Source organism: Dermacentor albipictus, chromosome 6 (assembly GCF_038994185.2).
Source record: "Dermacentor albipictus isolate Rhodes 1998 colony chromosome 6, USDA_Dalb.pri_finalv2, whole genome shotgun sequence".
NCBI lineage: Eukaryota > Metazoa > Arthropoda > Arachnida > Ixodida > Ixodidae > Dermacentor > Dermacentor albipictus.
Genome location: NC_091826.1, coordinates 33827405 through 33845116, shown reverse-complemented (window position 1 = coordinate 33845116; position 17712 = coordinate 33827405). Strand labels below are relative to the sequence as shown.

Genomic DNA, 17712 nt, shown 5'->3' with positions numbered 1-17712 from the left:
ATAGAGAGCCAGCTTATTGTCGCGCACTTTCACTTCCGCTAGCCACCATATATGGTGGCTAGCGGAAGTATATATGGTGCATGGAAGTATATATATGGTGGCGGAAACATATATAGTGGCGAGTGAAAGCGGAAATATAGTTCCGCTTTCGCGCTGCTATCGGCTCCATCTTGGCTCTGTTTATGGCCACGCGTTTACGTTTTGCGCGGAAAAGCCGTAGCGCCGTGTACGGGCGCCGTTTTACTCACCGACGTTGCAACGTCACCATATGAGGCCATGACGTCACTACTCCTCGATCAGGGGGCGGGCGATTTGAACTGCGCTAGAGGTACGCCGACGCTTCAGAACGCATTTTCTCTTAAAATACGTCTCTTCTTCGCACAGAAAAAAAGTGTTTCGAGGTTTCTGATATGATATTTCAAGAGTCCACGTTGACTTAATATTAACCTTTAGGTGTGCCTTTAATGGAAGACACCGGGCTAACCGCTCCGTGGTCCTCGAGACGCCCAACGCGCCGGCGCGCGAAATTGCAGACGCCGCGGCTGGTCTGTGAACGCCTTGGCTGGTTTGTGTTTGTGAAGGAGTTCGTTTGAGTTTTTGCGTAGCAGAATTATTTTTTTCTGGCATAGTGAAATTAGAATCCGATTGCTATTGGGTCTGTGGGTGCATCCAAGTCGTAGTTTATGCAAGTCGTAGTGAAATTCAAATAATTCAGCGAATACATTGCATCATATAAAAGCTCTGGGTATACGTGGCTCTAAAATCGTGTTTTCGATGCGACACCGGACGACGGATTTCCTGCGACACGGGCTCCTCAACGTAATCGCGTTAAAATAGTCAGCAGCGGCGAGCGCCTGCTCACACTTCGCATAGTTGCGCCCCTGGAAGCCACCACAGCGACAGACGTGGCAGGGCTACCTCGCGGCTACTCTCCGTTATTGCCGGCGCGCAAGGAGGAAGCGCGCAGAACATGCACGCTTGCAGTCACGGAGGGACGCGCATGCGCGTAACAACGGTTCGACGCCAGACCGCGCGAAGGGCAGTTTCGGCACGCGCTCGCGTGTCCCGTAATATTTTGTAGGCGAGTGTACGCCATCGCGCTACTGGAGATTGCTGAACAATTGAGACACGACGAGATAACGGCTGCTTTCTTATCGTCAGCGAGCACATTGCACTCCGCGAAAAAAGCTTCCGCATGTAAACTGATATCGGTGAAAGGAGCAAGCAGATACACGTATGGCATAGTTAAACCAATAATACAGGCATCTTTATAATAGAAGAATAACAATGTTTACTAGTTTAACCTGACGGGTGAAGCACTGAAAGCAATTGCAAGATTTTAGCGTAGCACTTTAACAACTCGGTCGGTGTTTTTACTACACGCGGTCACGATGTATTGTCGTCACACAGCACGCAAGGACATTCCGGCTGTGCAGAAGGAACAGCGCCCTAGCAGCTACCAGGCGTCTCACAATGCCCGAATGACGATGCACACCGCCAGGTGCCGTGGCAGGCGCCACACCTCCATTGTGCACTATAGATGACACCGACGATAAACCATCGACGTCAGTCAGCGACAAGTTATTACCAGTGAGCGCCTGTTTAATCCATTACATACTATACTAGCTAATATAAATAATCTATAACCTCAATATGGTAGAAAAATGTTTCCCGACATTTTTTGTTATAAAATACCGCCCTGACGTAAAAACCCATGCTGATCATACGAACCGTGGGTATTGGCGGTCGGGTCGATAATTTGATGCAGATACAAGCTTGTGTCAGTGCTTAAAGGGGCCCTGAACCACTTTTTATCGATGTGGAGACATACATTTGAAGTGAAGAAAGGCTACTTCAGAACCACTTTGCCGCAAAAAGTACTTCAATGCATTGAGCAGAAGCGGAGTCCTCGGTAATCAAACACGGCATCAGCTGTGCTCCCCTTCCTCCTCCGATGCCTTGCACTGCGAAGACTACGGCGGACACGTCACCGTGGCGCGCAGTTCAAATTTCCGATTCACTGCCTATGCCGCGCTAAACCTAAGCCGAACGCGGCTGTCCTCAGAGAGCCGCAGTGCGCGTAGCCATAGAGTTTCCCAGGAAGGTCTATGCGCTTAGCCACTGGACTCGTGGCGGCACCTCGCGGCGGCTGCGGTGTAGCCGAGCGCCGCCACCAATAGCAGCCGCGTATTGGGGTCTGCTTTATGACGAGGTCGAGCACCCAGAAAAGGGCGAGGATTGTGGGGTTCTTGAAACGAGAGCGTTTGAGAGAAAGGTGACTTCGCGCTCCGCTTGCGAGCTCCACGGACCGCGTACGACAGCAGAACTTCGCTGAGATGTTCACAACAGCGTGTGCTACCCGCGGACTATGTTATTTCACCAAGCCCGAGGGATGGTTCAGGGCCCCTTTAAAGCGATGACATTTCAGGTCACGGAAATATACTGCGGAGGTGACTTTGCGAGAAGGACCTGCGGCGCAGTGTTTATTCAACGGAACTATAGCGTCGTCTGCTTCACAGCAGTTGGAAAATTGTCCAGTTAGCCTAGCTTTCTTTCTGCGATATCTGTATATCTAGCGAAGTTTTTTTTTGTGGCTTGAAGCGCTGTATGAAAAGGTACTAGAGGATATCCAGTGCGCTATAGTATTTTTTTTGCATGTTTTGCATATTTGTGCCCCGCGCTAGCGTCATAGATTGTGCTGCATTTGTAAACGACTTTGTCGTCTCGATCGTCCACTGGTCTTAGCACACCGCGATTGATATGAGTAGACAAAGCTGTTTTTTAAGTTTTGCACGCAGTTGCATGGAAAGCTCTAACTCTTGGGTGTTTACGTAAAGCTTCGACACGCTTGAAGCAAGGATGAGCAGCGTTCTGCACTGACAGCGGACACACTCGGCCACATAACCAATTAGTGGGTCAGCGCGGTGTGCACGAATTAAATGCTTTACATCTTGTTTCGGGTGTGCAAGGAGTTACGGACGCTTCATTCTTTTGTCCCTCGCAGTCCGTATTCAAAACGTAATAATGTGGGTATTCATGTAAGACAACACTGAAGGGGGCACCAGCTCTGTCAGCTTCGTGACAACCACGTTCAATCGTTGCTAAGTGTGAGCATCGGAAAATTAATGGGTGTTCAAGCCCCCACACATTGCGGGATTAAAAAAACAAACAAACGAAAGATCAAGTATGGCATTGACGCGTCGGCGGCTCTGCACGCTACTCACATAGTGCTCTACATTTTTGCGGTCACATGTACACGAATGAAGCTCGTTCACGCGCATGAATAACACAGTGCACGAAAACCGTCAAGTTCCGTGCAATCTTGCTTAGTTCCCGTAACGAGGCAATCACTGCACAAGTTACGAACTCGACAGGGGCACCCGAACGCTTTCTGCTTACCTTTCTTCCCCATCGAAACGCAGTTTTGTGTATACGACTTGATCTCCGAGGTCTCCATGCGGATATAGAACCGAGTAGAAGCTTGCTGGGCACAAAGTCCTTTCTGTTTAAGACCCTATCATACAGTGCCGGTTCTCAAGTGCCTCTGCAGGAAACTTGTACGACGGAATGTACTGCACACAAAAACAAACTTGTGTATCGGTGAACATCGATCGCAGAGCTCTTGCGTGAGCAGCTTCTGTCAAAGGACGGCACAGTGCGACTCGGAGGAATAACCTTTCTACATACCGCTCAACAAATGCGGTAAGGACACCTCTAAGGCAAGCAGCTAAGCTTATGCGGCGAGAACACGTCGAAGGGAAAACAAGAAGAAGAAGAAGATGATGATGATGTGTGGTGTTTATGGCGCAAGTTCCGTTTGGCGAAAGAGAGCCATGACAAGTGGTAATGCTAACGATGTATTCTGGATGGTGTGTACAAGGAATACCTCATGGTAGATGTGACATGCCTGTAAAAGGGCCCAATACCTGTCTCGTAAGTGGCGTAGAATATATAGGTGCTAAAATAATGACGCTGACTAGGTAGTGATATGGGGTATGGCAACGGGCTATCATTAAAACATGATGCAATAAAACATAAGAGTGGCACCACAGTTTCAAGAGAGCCCTTGGAGACAGGGCTGTTAGTCATGTGCTAAATGTTGCCTTGCCGAATGATTTTCAGGGTGTCGGTTTCGGCTAAGAAATGTAAGACGGTTTGCAGATTAAAAAGCGGTTCATCGCTAAGAAAAAATGCGGGTGAAGATGTATATTTTCGTGATATCAAAAGGGAAATACTTTTTCCCCTCTGTTTCTATAGCAGAGCACTGAACAAGAACATGGAGCACTGTCAGACTATTGCCGCACTTGCTACAAGTTGCCGGATCGCCCTCAGTCGAGAGATAAGAGTGAGTACCGTATGTGTGGCGTATCCTTAATCAGCAAAGAAGTACTTGCTTGTACCGTGCTGTTTTCCCACTTATCCAGTTACCCAGTTTTGGTTTTATTATGTGAAGTTTATTCATTGCTTGTCCCACTTGCCTTGCCAATGATTCCTCAATTTTGCGGAGTAGAAAATGCCTTAATTCTGTGGCAAGGATGGGGATATCTCCATCTGTGTCGCTAAGAGTTACTGACGTAGCACTTTCGTCAGCAGCTTCGTTGCCTCTTATACCTGTGTGACCAGGTACCCAGCATATGAAGATCACTTGATTGGACATATATATTGGGCGCAACAGACTGTACAGCTCACTAAAAATTGAGTTCCTATATTTTTCTGGGCTAAGTATGGCTGTGACTACACATAAAGAATTTGTAAACGCAATAGCCCTCGAAAAGTTTGTGATCCTAATCTTTTGAACAGACGAGAGTATAGCGTAGGCTTCCGTTGTGAGGATGCTTGTGCGGGGATTTAATGCCCCGGATACTGAAAATGAAAGTCCCAGAGATGCGTAGGAAACACTATTACGGGACTTGGAAGCGTCTGTATAGTGTTCTGTACAGGAGTACGTCTCATGAAATTCACGGAAATGGAATTGTATATGTGCTTCTGGCGCCCGCTTAGATATTTCTACGAAAGAGCTGTCGCAGTAAATGGTCTGCATAACTCCCATGGTGGGGGCAGGCGAGTGGGTGCCATTCGGACATTCTCTGGGACTAATTCACCTGTTTCTTCTGCCAGTGCTATCAAACGAAGGTTCAACAGAGCCCTAATAGCTGGACAACACATCGAAAGACACAACGTGCCAGCACGAATTGGAAGTGCTTTCATTTCCGCCTGTGTACTGCAGTCTCCACCAGAAGGCAGCGCGTGAGGTCCATTCTATAAGTGTCCACCTTGTGGACACGTCCACTTCGTCTGCCGCTGAACTTCTCACTGTGGAGCGCCTGTCTCTTTCAGATGCATACCCCAGCCCAGCCAACCAAAACTTCAGGAGCAGATGAAATGGACATGTTGTTAGGGTTGTGGCCGGTCATATAAAAGGGGGGAGCTGGCCCATGCCGTCATCCGACTCATCCACGCTAAGGACGTCGTTGAGGGAAGGAACGTGTTCTTACGGAAGAGTGGTGGGTTTATTTAAGATATCTACATGAAGAATGGCGAACATCACATCCCACCACTCTAGCATGACGGAAGTGAAGCACACGGAGGAGCCTATAAACGTCCGCTTAAAAACGCTCTGTTCTCCCTAGATCCCTAGGCCAGTAAAGCGACGTTCCAACCTTCCCCCAGTCGGAGCGTCCAAAGTCGTCGAAGAACCCGCGCTGAGGGCGAGAGTTCACGCACTTACTCCCGCACTTTTCTTTACTGCAGACACCGGAAGGAGAGGGGAGCTTCGTGGACAGGGTCTGTCACGCTTGGCTCTAGCTGGCGCGTTTTGGTTCCTGGGATCACCCCGCAGTTAGCGGGAGCCTTTGTCAAGCGACTGCGGCGGTTACCAAGGTCCGTGAGGTAAAGCCTTAGAACACCCTTTTCCAGGAGTTTCCGTGAAGGCGACAGTGAACCAACAAACAATACTCGGTCATCCAAACCTGCCTCTCCTTGCTGGCGCCGCTAAGCTGTCCGAGGGAGACGCATTTCTTGGCTTCGCGATGCGATTCGTCGCACGGGGGCGGGAGCAGCTAGAAGGTCACTAACCCCGCCGGCCTATCGTAACACCGTGCGCTAGGTGGATACTTACAGAGTAGCCCCCCCCCCCCCCCCCCCCTGCAACCTTGATTGTCGATGGTTGCGGCACGGTTTCCACACGTTGATGCCTTATGCATGTGGCGACCATCATTGTGTTGAAGCAATACTCGGGAACGAATTAGGTTCACTTAGTTTCCTGCGCGGCACTGATTCATTGTCACTGCTAGACATTCCAGCATATCCATACCCGAGCCGTCTTTCTGCAATCTCAATAACCAAGACGACGTTGGTGTTACGGTAGAAGTGGAATAAGTGGGAGCGTATACTTAACGTAACGCGCTTGCCCCCTGTGCAAGGTCCGGACTATTTGCACCACGTCATTGGTGCGTTGTTCAATGCCCTTCCGCGCAAATCTTGTCCGATTCTTCCGTCCGCACTTTCGACGCAATATTGTCCCTCACCACGGCACCCTAACGCGAGCGAATCCTACGTTACCCGAGCCCAACAGCTGTGTGGGAAGCCCCCACGCTATGTCCACTCGGTGGGACACAGATGCAGGGCTTGATAAAGACCCTGATACGAACCTGACAGAAACCTGATACAAACCGTGGTAAAGAACGAAGGAATGTATATCCACGTGGTGCACTTGGGTGACAGGGATGCGATAGCCTTAGCACGTTCGAAACCTAGTTCTCAGACTTTTCTTTGCGGTGTCTCTAGGAACGGCTCGCGTTACGAATTACCATTGTGAGGACACGTACATTGTACCTAGTAAATATGTTGACCCACCAAATTACTAGTATAAACTTCTTTTAGGCGTTTCCTCTGCGTTCCTACCTTAACCTTCGCTCCTCGTCTTCATTGGCTAGGCCCGCCGTAGCCTACCTTCCACTTGGGCCCCGTCTGCCTTGACCCCAGCAAGGACATAAAATAAGGTTTCGTCTCTCTCTCTCTCTTGAGCTCGTAGGCTAAGTATACAAGTAATGGCTGACAGAATTTCCCCCCAAAATTTGTTTTTAAATGAAAGGGCTATGAGAGCAAATAGGAAAACCATTGGGAATAAAAAAAATGGCTGTGGCTTAGCTAAGGTTAAGCCCAGGATGCGAAGCATACTAGCCTTTATTTTAGTTGTTGAACCACTGTTTAGCCTGGTGAACTGCTGTTGCTTGGCTATATTTGGTTCGGCTAGACGAAGAAACAACTCATGCAGGCGAGCGCACGAGCTGAGACTCGCCTATGTAGCTACGCGGCCGCAAGCGAGCGCACGAGTTGAGCCTCCGCTTTTGCAGCTGTTATGACGCCATGTGATAGCTACGCGGCCGCGCGCGGCGCAGCAAGGAAGGGCGTGGTTGTGCGGCTAGTATGCTTCGCATAAAAAAAGTTGGAGGCTACTGGCAGAACTGTAAGGCTTCTCAGGAAGTAAATGAGTGAGTCGAGACTGGTCTGAAAAGCAAGGTTGCAAAATATATAAGATTTTAATAAACCGTCGTAAAAAGCAGCAAAATATGCTGGGTATGTAGCGCTTGTTTATATGCTAGTAATTAACGAGTACTTATGAGCTGTGTACTAATGAGCAATGTCGCTGCCGCCAGTGTTGCGATATGGAAACGTTTGCTCTCACATATCCAATAGAAACAACTGGGATATCCCCTTTTGTGCAGAGTTTTCAATCTGAGAACTCGGAGCTTACACTTCTGTGACCTATAATTTCCAGATTTTCGACATTTTTCACTCAGCCTAACGTGTTTCTAAAACAATGTTTTGGTCAAAGTAGTTGGTAAAATCAATCCTTGCCTCCTACATGCAGCAAAGTTCATGTACGGTTCATAGGTAATGCATGGAGAGCATGGCTGCATTTGCATTAACATAAATCTGCTAATTAGAGTTGCAATTAGACTCGGCTGGACAAGCTGCTTGAGCAGCTCGTCAAGCTGCTGAAGCTTTTAGTCCCGTACTCTTCCTATTCCAAGGAAATAAAGCTGATTGATTGATTGATTGATTGAATTGGGCACCAAGACAAAATCTAGTTCGTCTCAAGTAGAGACAAAACGCCTTTCCTATACATCCGATGCTCGCGAATAAAATTAAGTAAATCATTTTATAAATAAAAAAAATAAATGAGAAGAACGCGATCGTTTTGCTTCGGAGGAAGGAAGTTTTTGAGAAGGCCAAATCAGATGTAACGCTACTCTCAGGCAGTTTTGTCATGTTGTAATGACAAAACAATTAATCATCGCCCCTTGGAAATAAAGATTGCATAGCCTAACACATCATTTACGTTTTGTCGAATAACATAAGTGTTGCGGTTGTTTTGCTGCGTTATTTGAGGAATCTGATATAAAAATCAATATTTTTACAAATAGAAACATTCGTCCCACGTCAAATTCTATTTGCAATAGTGTCGCAAGGAATAAATTTGTAGCCTAAGGATAGAGGTTTCTTTTTGGTATGATCATTACAGTCTTTTATAAGTATGTGACACAAATTATAGTGAGGATAAGAAAAAGCGTTCCATAAGAGAGGAGGGCAGGGAAGCTATCTGAAGTATCTCCCACTCTGATATCGTAGCTACTGAAGCAGCGAAGGACGCCTCACATCAAACATCGACCGGGGAGAGGCTTAATGCTTGCGATACATACGGGACGTTTAATTGTATTGTTAACATGATCTTTACAAATCACTTAGGACACGTTGCACAATTCCACTTTTTGAGTTGGTCTCAGAGGAAGACATTATCTGCATAAAAAAATCAAACTAAATATTTGACGTTGTAGTTCTGCGGAAGCCCGCAACGCTCAGCTGGCAGAGTGGCTGCCCCGGAAAGGACGTGGTCCTGGGTTCGAGTACCGGACCAGGACGAATTTTTCTTCAACTGTGAGGCTTTTCTTTCGAGGAACCCCTATGGGTTTCCTTTGTAGCAATTGCTTCGAACGGGTGGATGTCCTATTTCCCCGTTACCAAACTAATTATACGTATAGTTAAAGCTTCAATTTTTGTGTTATTTAGATTTCAAGCTACTTCGTTTACACCACATGTTCCGGTGAATAGGACGGCTATATTCAGTAGAAATGAATTCTCAGTAACACATCAGTTTGGGATCCGCGTTTTGAAAGTTTGCAACTACATGCGATGGTGCTGCAATAACATTCTATCCTGAATGCGCAAACAAAGCGCTTTTTGTTGTGGGTGTGTCTGTTTTTGTTTAAATTCTGGCGTTTTACGTGCCGAAACCATGATATGATTGTGAGGCACGCCGTAGTGGGTCACTCAGGCTTAATTTTGAGCACGGGAGATTTTTTTCAACGTGCACGTAAGTGTGCATGGTACACGGGTGTTTTTGCGTTTCTCCCGCATGGAAATGCGGCCGCTGCGGCCATGTTTGGTGCTTCGTTAAAAAAAAAAAAATTAAGCGGAACAGCCCATTTTCACCGCAAGTTTGGCGGGGCTTTTCTCAAACCTCGTGCTACTCTCAAAATTTCATCAGAAACGGACGAACCTGGTGAAATCGCTGGTTGCAGTTCGAGCGTTGCTGTATATCTGCTTAAGTGATCAGGTGAATACTGATTCAATTCAATTTTGTTATTAGTGAAGTATGCGCGTCGGTTTTCCGTTCAAGTAATGCATACATATCCTAGTACTTCATAGCAATAAGTAGATTCGTGCCGACCTCCACAGGCGTTTGAAAAAATTATTTCTGTCAACATTAAAATAAAACACGCAATAGTAAAATGCCATGTTCTTCCTCTACGGCATTGCCTTCTGTGGGTGCTGGAAATACGAGCACAGGGGCCTCGATTCTCTGTTTAAAACAATGAGGAAAGGAACCGCGGCTTCAGACGGGACGCCAGACGAAGTGGTGGACACCCGCCGTGGTTCTCAGTGGCTATGGTGTTCGGCTGCTGAGGACGAGGTCGCGGGATCGAATCCCGGCCATGGCGGCCACATTTTGATGGGGGCGAAATGCGAAGACACCCGTGTGCTTAGATTTAGGCGCACGTTAAAGAATCCTAGGTAGTCGAAATTTCTTGAGTCCTCCATTACGGCGTGCCTCATAATCAGGAAGTGGTTTTGGCACGTAAAACCCCATAATTTTTTTAACCAAGTAGTGGACGCGGCATGCGGTGTCTGGATGACGTGGAATACTCCACCCAAATTTCCGAGCACTGAAGCAGCGCGATTATGCAATCATTCGGGTGTCCTGTTCCTCACTTATAAATTCTGAAGGGTCGGGGGGTCGCACCCCGAGGGTCACCGGTGTGTGCGATTGGCTGTTGCTAGGCAGTGTGACGCGTCAGAAGCTGATCACAAGGACGCAACCATTCGAGGACGGCGGAATGGAAAGGCGATGCACAGAAGAACCGAGATTCATGCGATTGCGGCAAACCTTAACGATGATCAATGGTCCATATGGACTTTGGATAAATGGACGAATGGACTTTTACACTCGGGGCCTTGAACAGAACCGGTCGCTTTTTAAAAATAAATTTAATGAATTGGTACAAAAACACATACCCCTGCGAGTTGTCCGGTATAACCATCGAGCAGCGTGGTTTAATGCATCCCTAAAACGTATCTTGAACAGGAAGAAGCGGCTGTTTCGCCAAACTAAAAAAAATACGGAACACAACTCATAGCTGGCGTGCGTATCAGCAGGTTGCTTCACTGTTTAAAAACGCAGTCAAAGAAGCTAAACGCGTTTTCTCTTACAATAGACTTCCATCTATGCTGACTGAAAATACTAAAAAAATTGGGAAAACTGTCAAGGGTTTCAAATGTAACACAATATCCTTAACTGATGTGTATGGTGCTGTTGTTCCGCAAGAAGAATGTTACTTTCTACTCAATGAAGTGTTTTCTAAATCATTTTTGAATAACGTGTTGCCCTGTGCTTTTCTACGTGAAGTTGTTAAGATGAATTTTCCTCAGATGGAGCCCTTGTTAATTGATTACGATGGTATCGTGAACTCTAGTTGTACGTTAAAGATTTCATCATGGTCAGGAATAGATGACATTAATTTTTTGAAAATACCGAAGTGTACTCATCCATAATTTTGTGCAACATCCTTTCGCAATCTATTCTGTCGTGCTGATTACCTAAGGATTTTAAAGTCAGCAAGATGGTTCAATTATTTAAGTCTGGCGACGTGAATTCACCTTTAAATTACAGGCCGATTTCTCTAACAAGTGTGCCATGCAAAATTCTAGAGCATATAATATACTCTAATCTCATCAACTTCTTATAAACAAATTCATTTTTTTTTTCATCTCGTCAGCATGGGTTCCGTACATCGCTTTCCTGCGATACTCAACTTATTTCATTTAAACATGAAGTCGGTGCCGCGTTGCATAATGGATTTCACATTGACGCCATCTTCTTAGACTTTTCTAAAGCATTTGATCTCGTCTCTCACGAATTACTTTGTCTAAAATAAAATACACTCAACATTGAGCGTAATATTATCTGATGGATTGAACCAGTCTTATCCAATAGAGCACAATTTGTCTTAGCTAACAATGCTGACTCTTCGGGCATTGAATTAAGGTAAAATAAATAAATAAATAAATAAATAAATAAGTAATTTACTAAATAAATAATTGCGGTGTGACGCATAAGCATTGGTCGTGTATTTGGGACACGGGACAACGCGGTACTCCAGCGTATAGTGTCAAACACGAACGTCGCATTGAAATGAATAGCTTTAATAGCCGCACGGCAATAATCGAGAGAAAAGTATCTACGTGAACGCCATAAGGTGAGAAAGCGCTCGAGGAACACAACGTTTCGCAACAAAAAGTGTATTAGCACAAGAAATAAACAAAATGAACGGCCAGTAAAGTCAGAACAGAATAGGTTGACGGTTACTAGGGATAGCAAATTTCCAAAAACCAGATGTCGCAGAGATCACTTTATTTACGAGAAAGGAGATAAAAAAATTCGTTATGCTCCTGTGACGCATATTGTGAAGCGGCGAGGAGGATTCTCCGGTGCAGTGCACATTGTGCGATGACGAAGGTTAGGGTGCTCCTCTGATGCTACCTTCCTTCTTACTTTCGCTGAGCCAGATACGGAACTCCATCTTTCCGTCTCGGAGGTAGCCGCCCTTTTTCAGCGTGGCAATGTCTGTAGCAAATCGGAGGTGGAAGTGCAGCAATGAGGGGTCATCGCGGTTGCAGCAACAAAGCTCGGCAGCGGCAGTCAACGAACGGTGAATGGATGTTACTGGATGTCTCGCGTCCACGTTCCAGAAACGCGGCCAACGCTTAGAGTCCACCAGCCTCCCGTTAAACTGGATCTTCAGAACGAGGTCAGCTGCACAATCGCCGTACTTCCAGACGGCAATGGTAAAAGACGTGTCCTTCATGTGCCACACCGTAATCTCGGCAAACTGTTTGAAGCCTTCCCTGCACTGAATGATTTCCTCAAAGTTTTCTAGGGTAAGCAGATATTGCACGCAGTTAATTTGTTTAATGCGCTTGGGTATCGGCTGCGCACTGGTCAAATGCCGAACGTCAACGAACACAGCCTCACAACGGGCAATGACACGGCTGGAATAAGGCTCCGGGGAAGTTTGCCGCGAGTGTTTCAGGTGACCTGAGTGTCCACGCTTTCGACGTATCTCATCTTGTTCCGAGCGCAACGACAGCGACCTCGACGTGCTGGCTTCTTCCAATGGATTTTGCTGAGACGTCCGCTGCTGCGACACGGTCGAGGAAATCGTGGCGGTGATTTGTTCCATCTCGGCCTTTAAATTCTGCTCGCATGCTCCGAGCTCGCGAGTGAACCTGGCTTCCTGGTTTCTGGCTTGTTCTGTAAGCTCATTGAACTGACTCTGAATCAGTGGCAGCAGCTGGTCGTGGTTGAGGCATCCCAGCATCGCCTTCACGTGTTCAAGGGCAGCGTTCAAGTCTTCGAGTGTCACTGCTGTAGGTTGCGAGGACTCTGTGATCGCAGTAGAAACACCGGCACTGCATCCGGCCGCGTAGTGCGTCGGCAGGTCTCTGTGCTGGACTCCCTCGCCGCATCGCAAACATTCCACGGCGTGAAATGTGCACTCGTTCTCGTAGTGTTCCAGCATGCGGTCCATGGTGCCCGTGTACTCGCAGCCGTGCGCTTCGTTCCAGCAGTACACCTTAATAGAAAATAAAATATATAAATTGCCCACATTAAAATTTTTGGCCGACAAACTATTTCTACTAAAGGCGCCTTCTATACCTGTCCCTAACTTTTAGAACACAACTTTACATGAATTACGGTGAACCAGCGTTATCGCCAGATTTTTTGGGGAAGCAATTATGCTCAAAATCAACAAGCAGTATCCGTCGCTGTCTCAAGATTAAAGATCCATCAAACACGAATACTAGGTTAAAGTTAATCACTTAATTATGATTCTAAGTAGCAAGACAGCTACTCTCGCACAAGAAGCAACCTTGGTAAGCGAGAATCGAGGAAAAATACGCCCATTCTTCAACTATTCTTCCAGCTCCAAACTCATCTACGAGGACAGCAGCATTCTTGTGCAGGGGAGACCGCCATGTGCTTTTCGCTTGCTAGCTTGCTCCTCGAAGAAATGGGGTCACCCACTACGGGCCAAGTCATCTGTCATAGGGCGGGCGGTTGGGAGTGAGTGGGGGTGTAGGTGGTGTTGAGGAATAATGTCTTAAAGTAAAAATTTGCACAATTTGTAGTTTTCCAGAAGCGACACCATCTTTTAGAAGAATAGTGAATTTATTTTGTAGTGTGCCCAACTTCATTTTCTGATGTTTCAGTGCGAATTTCAAGGGAAAGAAGAATAATGTGTACATAGAAAGTGATTAACTATCACTCAAGTGTCACTGAAGTGATTATCACCAGGTTCCCTTTGAATTTAGGGCAGAAACGTTTAGTTTTGATAGACGGTAAAAAGTAACATGTAGTCAGGGTGAATTTGCGTGCTACTTTTCGGCAATAATGAACTCGACACTAATCGTTCGGCGTGCAGATACGCCGCGGCGGAATGATACGAATACGAATGCATACTTGCCCCCCCCCCCCCCCCCCAAATATAACTGGCAGGAATTGTCTTTCCTCCTCACCTTCAGGGTGTTCACTGTTCTGCCAGGGAATTCACAAACCACGCATTCCGCTACTTCGAATTGCACTTGATCCAATGGACACCGCCCGACGCTCCCTTCGAAGCAAGATTGGCACAGAGCGTCACCACACGGCAATATCACCATCCGTTTGGGGATCATGCGGCAGAGGCCGCACACACGTGAACTGGGAACATCGTCGACGAGCCGCGTCGGTCGCCAGTTGACGCCGGCGACGACGTGGTCGCGAAAACGGTGCACCCGTCCTCGTCCGTGATCCGGCATGGCGTCGTCTTCGGGCACGAATACTACGCCCACACGAGAGCGCGGTGCCTTTCTTTACCGAGCTTATCGCTGCTGAGCGGTGTCAGACACTTCGCCCAGATAAGCGTCAACGAGAGATAAAAGGAGCCCTGCACGCACTGTCGCGTAGAATGGGCAACACTTATCTCACCTTGACGTTCGTAACGCGGCGAGGAACAATTGCCTCGTTATCGTCGGCGACAGCCGTTCCATACATCTAACGCCGATTCAGCCTCGGCGCATGCATATACGTTGAGCTTGTTCCGTTGTCACATACACTAACTCGTGGCGAAATATGGCGAAACGGCCCTGCTTGCCTTCTGGCGTCGCAACGCGTTCGTCGAGACCGACATCTGCGCGCATGCGCGTTCCTCCGTCGTGGAAAGCGTGCAGGTTTCCGCGCTCTCTCCTTGCGCGCCGGCGATAACGGGGTACATGTGCCCCTCCTGCGATTGGCGCTGTGGCGGCTTGGGACGGGACGACTTCGATGACGCAACGGAAATCAAGGGCGCGGTCAAATATCTTTGTTCGATACGCGTTATGTTCGGTTGCTGCAACGTCACAAAGTGGCAGTATGCAAAATTTCTGAGAACGAGGCGGAGAGAGCAGCCAATCGGCAAGCGGTGAACTCCCCGGAAGTTTACTTCCCTCGTCTGCCGTCTGCTTCCACACAGTATACTACTACGCGAAATGTTTGTGTTTTCCAATGAATGAAAACTTTATCTAAAAAAATGATTTTTTTTCTTTTCATGCTTAAATACGTTTTCATGTAGTAGTACGTGTGAATACTACAATTTATAGCTATTAGTTTCTCTGCTTTGTTCCTTGGTGGTGTCGCACACAGCGAAGAAAAAAATGAAAAATAAAACGACGGCAACAGTGGCGCACTTTTTAAGAATCAGCAACAACATTCCAGTGGCTTGCTGGCACCGATGATGGGGTCGATTTCTCTGTACAATCAACGCGCTATTTGTTTCGAGAAACGAAAGCGACGCCGGAACTTGCGCTCGGCCATTTCTTCAAACGCGTTTCGCAGCGCCACACGCTCCCCTTCCTCCTGGAGCAACGCCAGCGTAACAACCTAAGTTCCCAACGCAAGCGCCATTTTCTCGAATTAAACTATGGATTGGATCCGAACGTGCTATTCCGCAGCCACCGGTTAGATCCAATGCACCAGACGCGCCATGCGAAGCCGGTGTCGTAAAGGCCTGTCTACACGACGGACCAAGACTGCGGGTTGATCGGTCACGTGATGCAACGTCACGGCCCTCCGCGGTCCGGTCCGGCGCGGAGCACATCCATAGACCGCCATAGCAGACGGCAGAGCAGACCAACCAGCTACACTCTCGGGCAGAGTGTTATCATTGTTGTCATTCCGGCTGGAGTGCCACAAAGCCCGGAATTGCTCAACGAGGTATACAAAATAAAAAAACCTCCTCGTCACTCTAAGTGGAGACGGTGTTTAAAAAATATATATCTGCTGCACGCACGTGTAGGCGGAACGGCGGACATGAAACGACTGGCTTGACTGGCTTTCGCTGACCCGAAAACTAGATTGGATTTGGCTGAGGACACTCTGCTGCCGGACAACATTCGTTGGCTACGCCAAAATTGCTGCGGTTTGCATGCGGTCCGCCGCCAAAACGGAAGCGGGAAAAGCCTCTGCGATTTGTTGGACCGCGAGGGCCGCGGTCTTGCGCGGGCCAACGGCGGTACGCACGAACTGGTGACGTCCTATCACGTGATGCGCGGACCGCGGTCCGAAAGAGCAGTTTGGTCCGTCATGTGGATCGGCCTTAACGGGGTACAGCCGCGAGGTGCCCCTCCTACGATTGGCGCTGCGGCGGCTTGCAACGGCATAATTTCGTTGACTTAACGGAAATCAAGGGTTAACTTTCGTCTTCGCTGTCTCCTTCTACAGAGCGCCATTTCCGCCAAGCTTTTTTTGCTAGAGAACGCCCCGTTCGTGTAAAGAAAGAACGAAGGTTGTTCACGAGAAGGCGTGGAGAAAAAAGAAAAAGAAAAGAAAAACACATGACTTGTTGCGTTCGCGAGCCAACCCTATGCGGCCGCGCCCGTGACTGGACCAAAAATTTGAAGGACCCTTAAGCTGCGCCAATATGAGTGCAACGCGATGGGATTCAAAGATCCCCGACTTCTCCTCACGCTTTCCGGTAACTGGAGCGTACGTAATCCTACTGTTCACCTGGAAACGCTTGCCGCGAACGGCGAGTTTGTGGTTCAACCGCGGGCTCTTGCGTGGCCCGCGATGCTGCAGAGGCGAGCGCCACCTGGAGTTAGTGCAAGACACCGGCGCGCGCAAAATTGCGGACGCCGCGGCCGGTGTGTGAACGCCACGGCCGTTTGTGTTTGTGAAGGGGTTTGTTTCAGTTTTTCCGTAACAGAATTATTTTTCCTGGTATAGTCAAATTACAACCAGACAGCTATCATATCTGTAGGTTGTATGCATATCGTTTTCTACGTAGATTAGCTTGAGGAATTTAATTAGCTCAGTCAATGCCTTGTATCATATAGAAGGCATGGGTGCTCTATAGAAGGCCTGGGTGATCTTTTTGCCGATGCGACACAGGACGCCGGATTTCCTGCGACACGGTCTCCTTAACGCTATCGCGATAAAAGCGTCCGCAGCGCTACGCGCCAGCTCAGGCTTAGCGTAGTTCTGCCCGTCGAAGCCTCCATAGCGTCAATCGTAGCAGAGCCACCTCGCGGCTAGTCTCGGATGTCGCCGGGCGAGCAAGAAGGTAGCGCGGAAACATGCACGCTTGCAGTCACGGAGGGACGCGCATGCGCGCAACAGAGGTGCGCCGTCAGGAGGCTCGGAGGGCCGCTACGCCATGCGCTTGCCTGTCCCGAAATATTTTGTGGCCGAGTGTACGCCATCACGCTACTGGAAATTGCTAAGCAAAAGAGGCATGACGAGAAAAATGCTACTTTCTTGCCGTGAGCGAGCTCACTCCGTGTCGTGAAAAAATTTTCGCCGTGTACACTGATATCAGTGAAAGAAGAAAGCAGATATACGAATGGCATGTTTAAACCCAGAATGCAGACATGTTTGTAATAGAAGAATAAAAATTTTTAGTAGTTTAGCCTGACGGGTGAAGCACTGCAAGCAATAGCAAGATTTTAGCGTAGCGCTTCAACTACTCGGTCGGTGTTCTTACTACACGCGGTCACGGTGTACTGTCGCGACGCTGCACGCAAGGACATTCCGGCTGTGCAGGAGGAACAGCGCCCTGGCAGATACCAGGCTTC

The 17712-nt window shown here is 48.0% G+C and overlaps 2 protein-coding genes across 2 annotated transcripts in view; both read right to left on the bottom strand.

Annotated features, from left to right (window-relative positions):
- LOC139060956 (uncharacterized) overlaps positions 1-17712 on the bottom strand; it is a 278066-nt gene that overhangs the window by 188059 nt on the left and 72295 nt on the right. The window lies entirely within an intron of this gene.
- On the bottom strand, positions 11960-14516 carry LOC139046836 (uncharacterized). Its single transcript, XM_070520749.1, has 2 exons — positions 14140-14516; positions 11960-13196 (listed from the first exon to the last, which is right to left on the bottom strand). The coding sequence occupies exons 1-2, from the start codon at positions 14419-14421 to the stop codon at positions 12081-12083; spliced, it is 1398 nt and encodes a 465-aa protein (XP_070376850.1). The 5' UTR covers positions 14422-14516; the 3' UTR covers positions 11960-12080.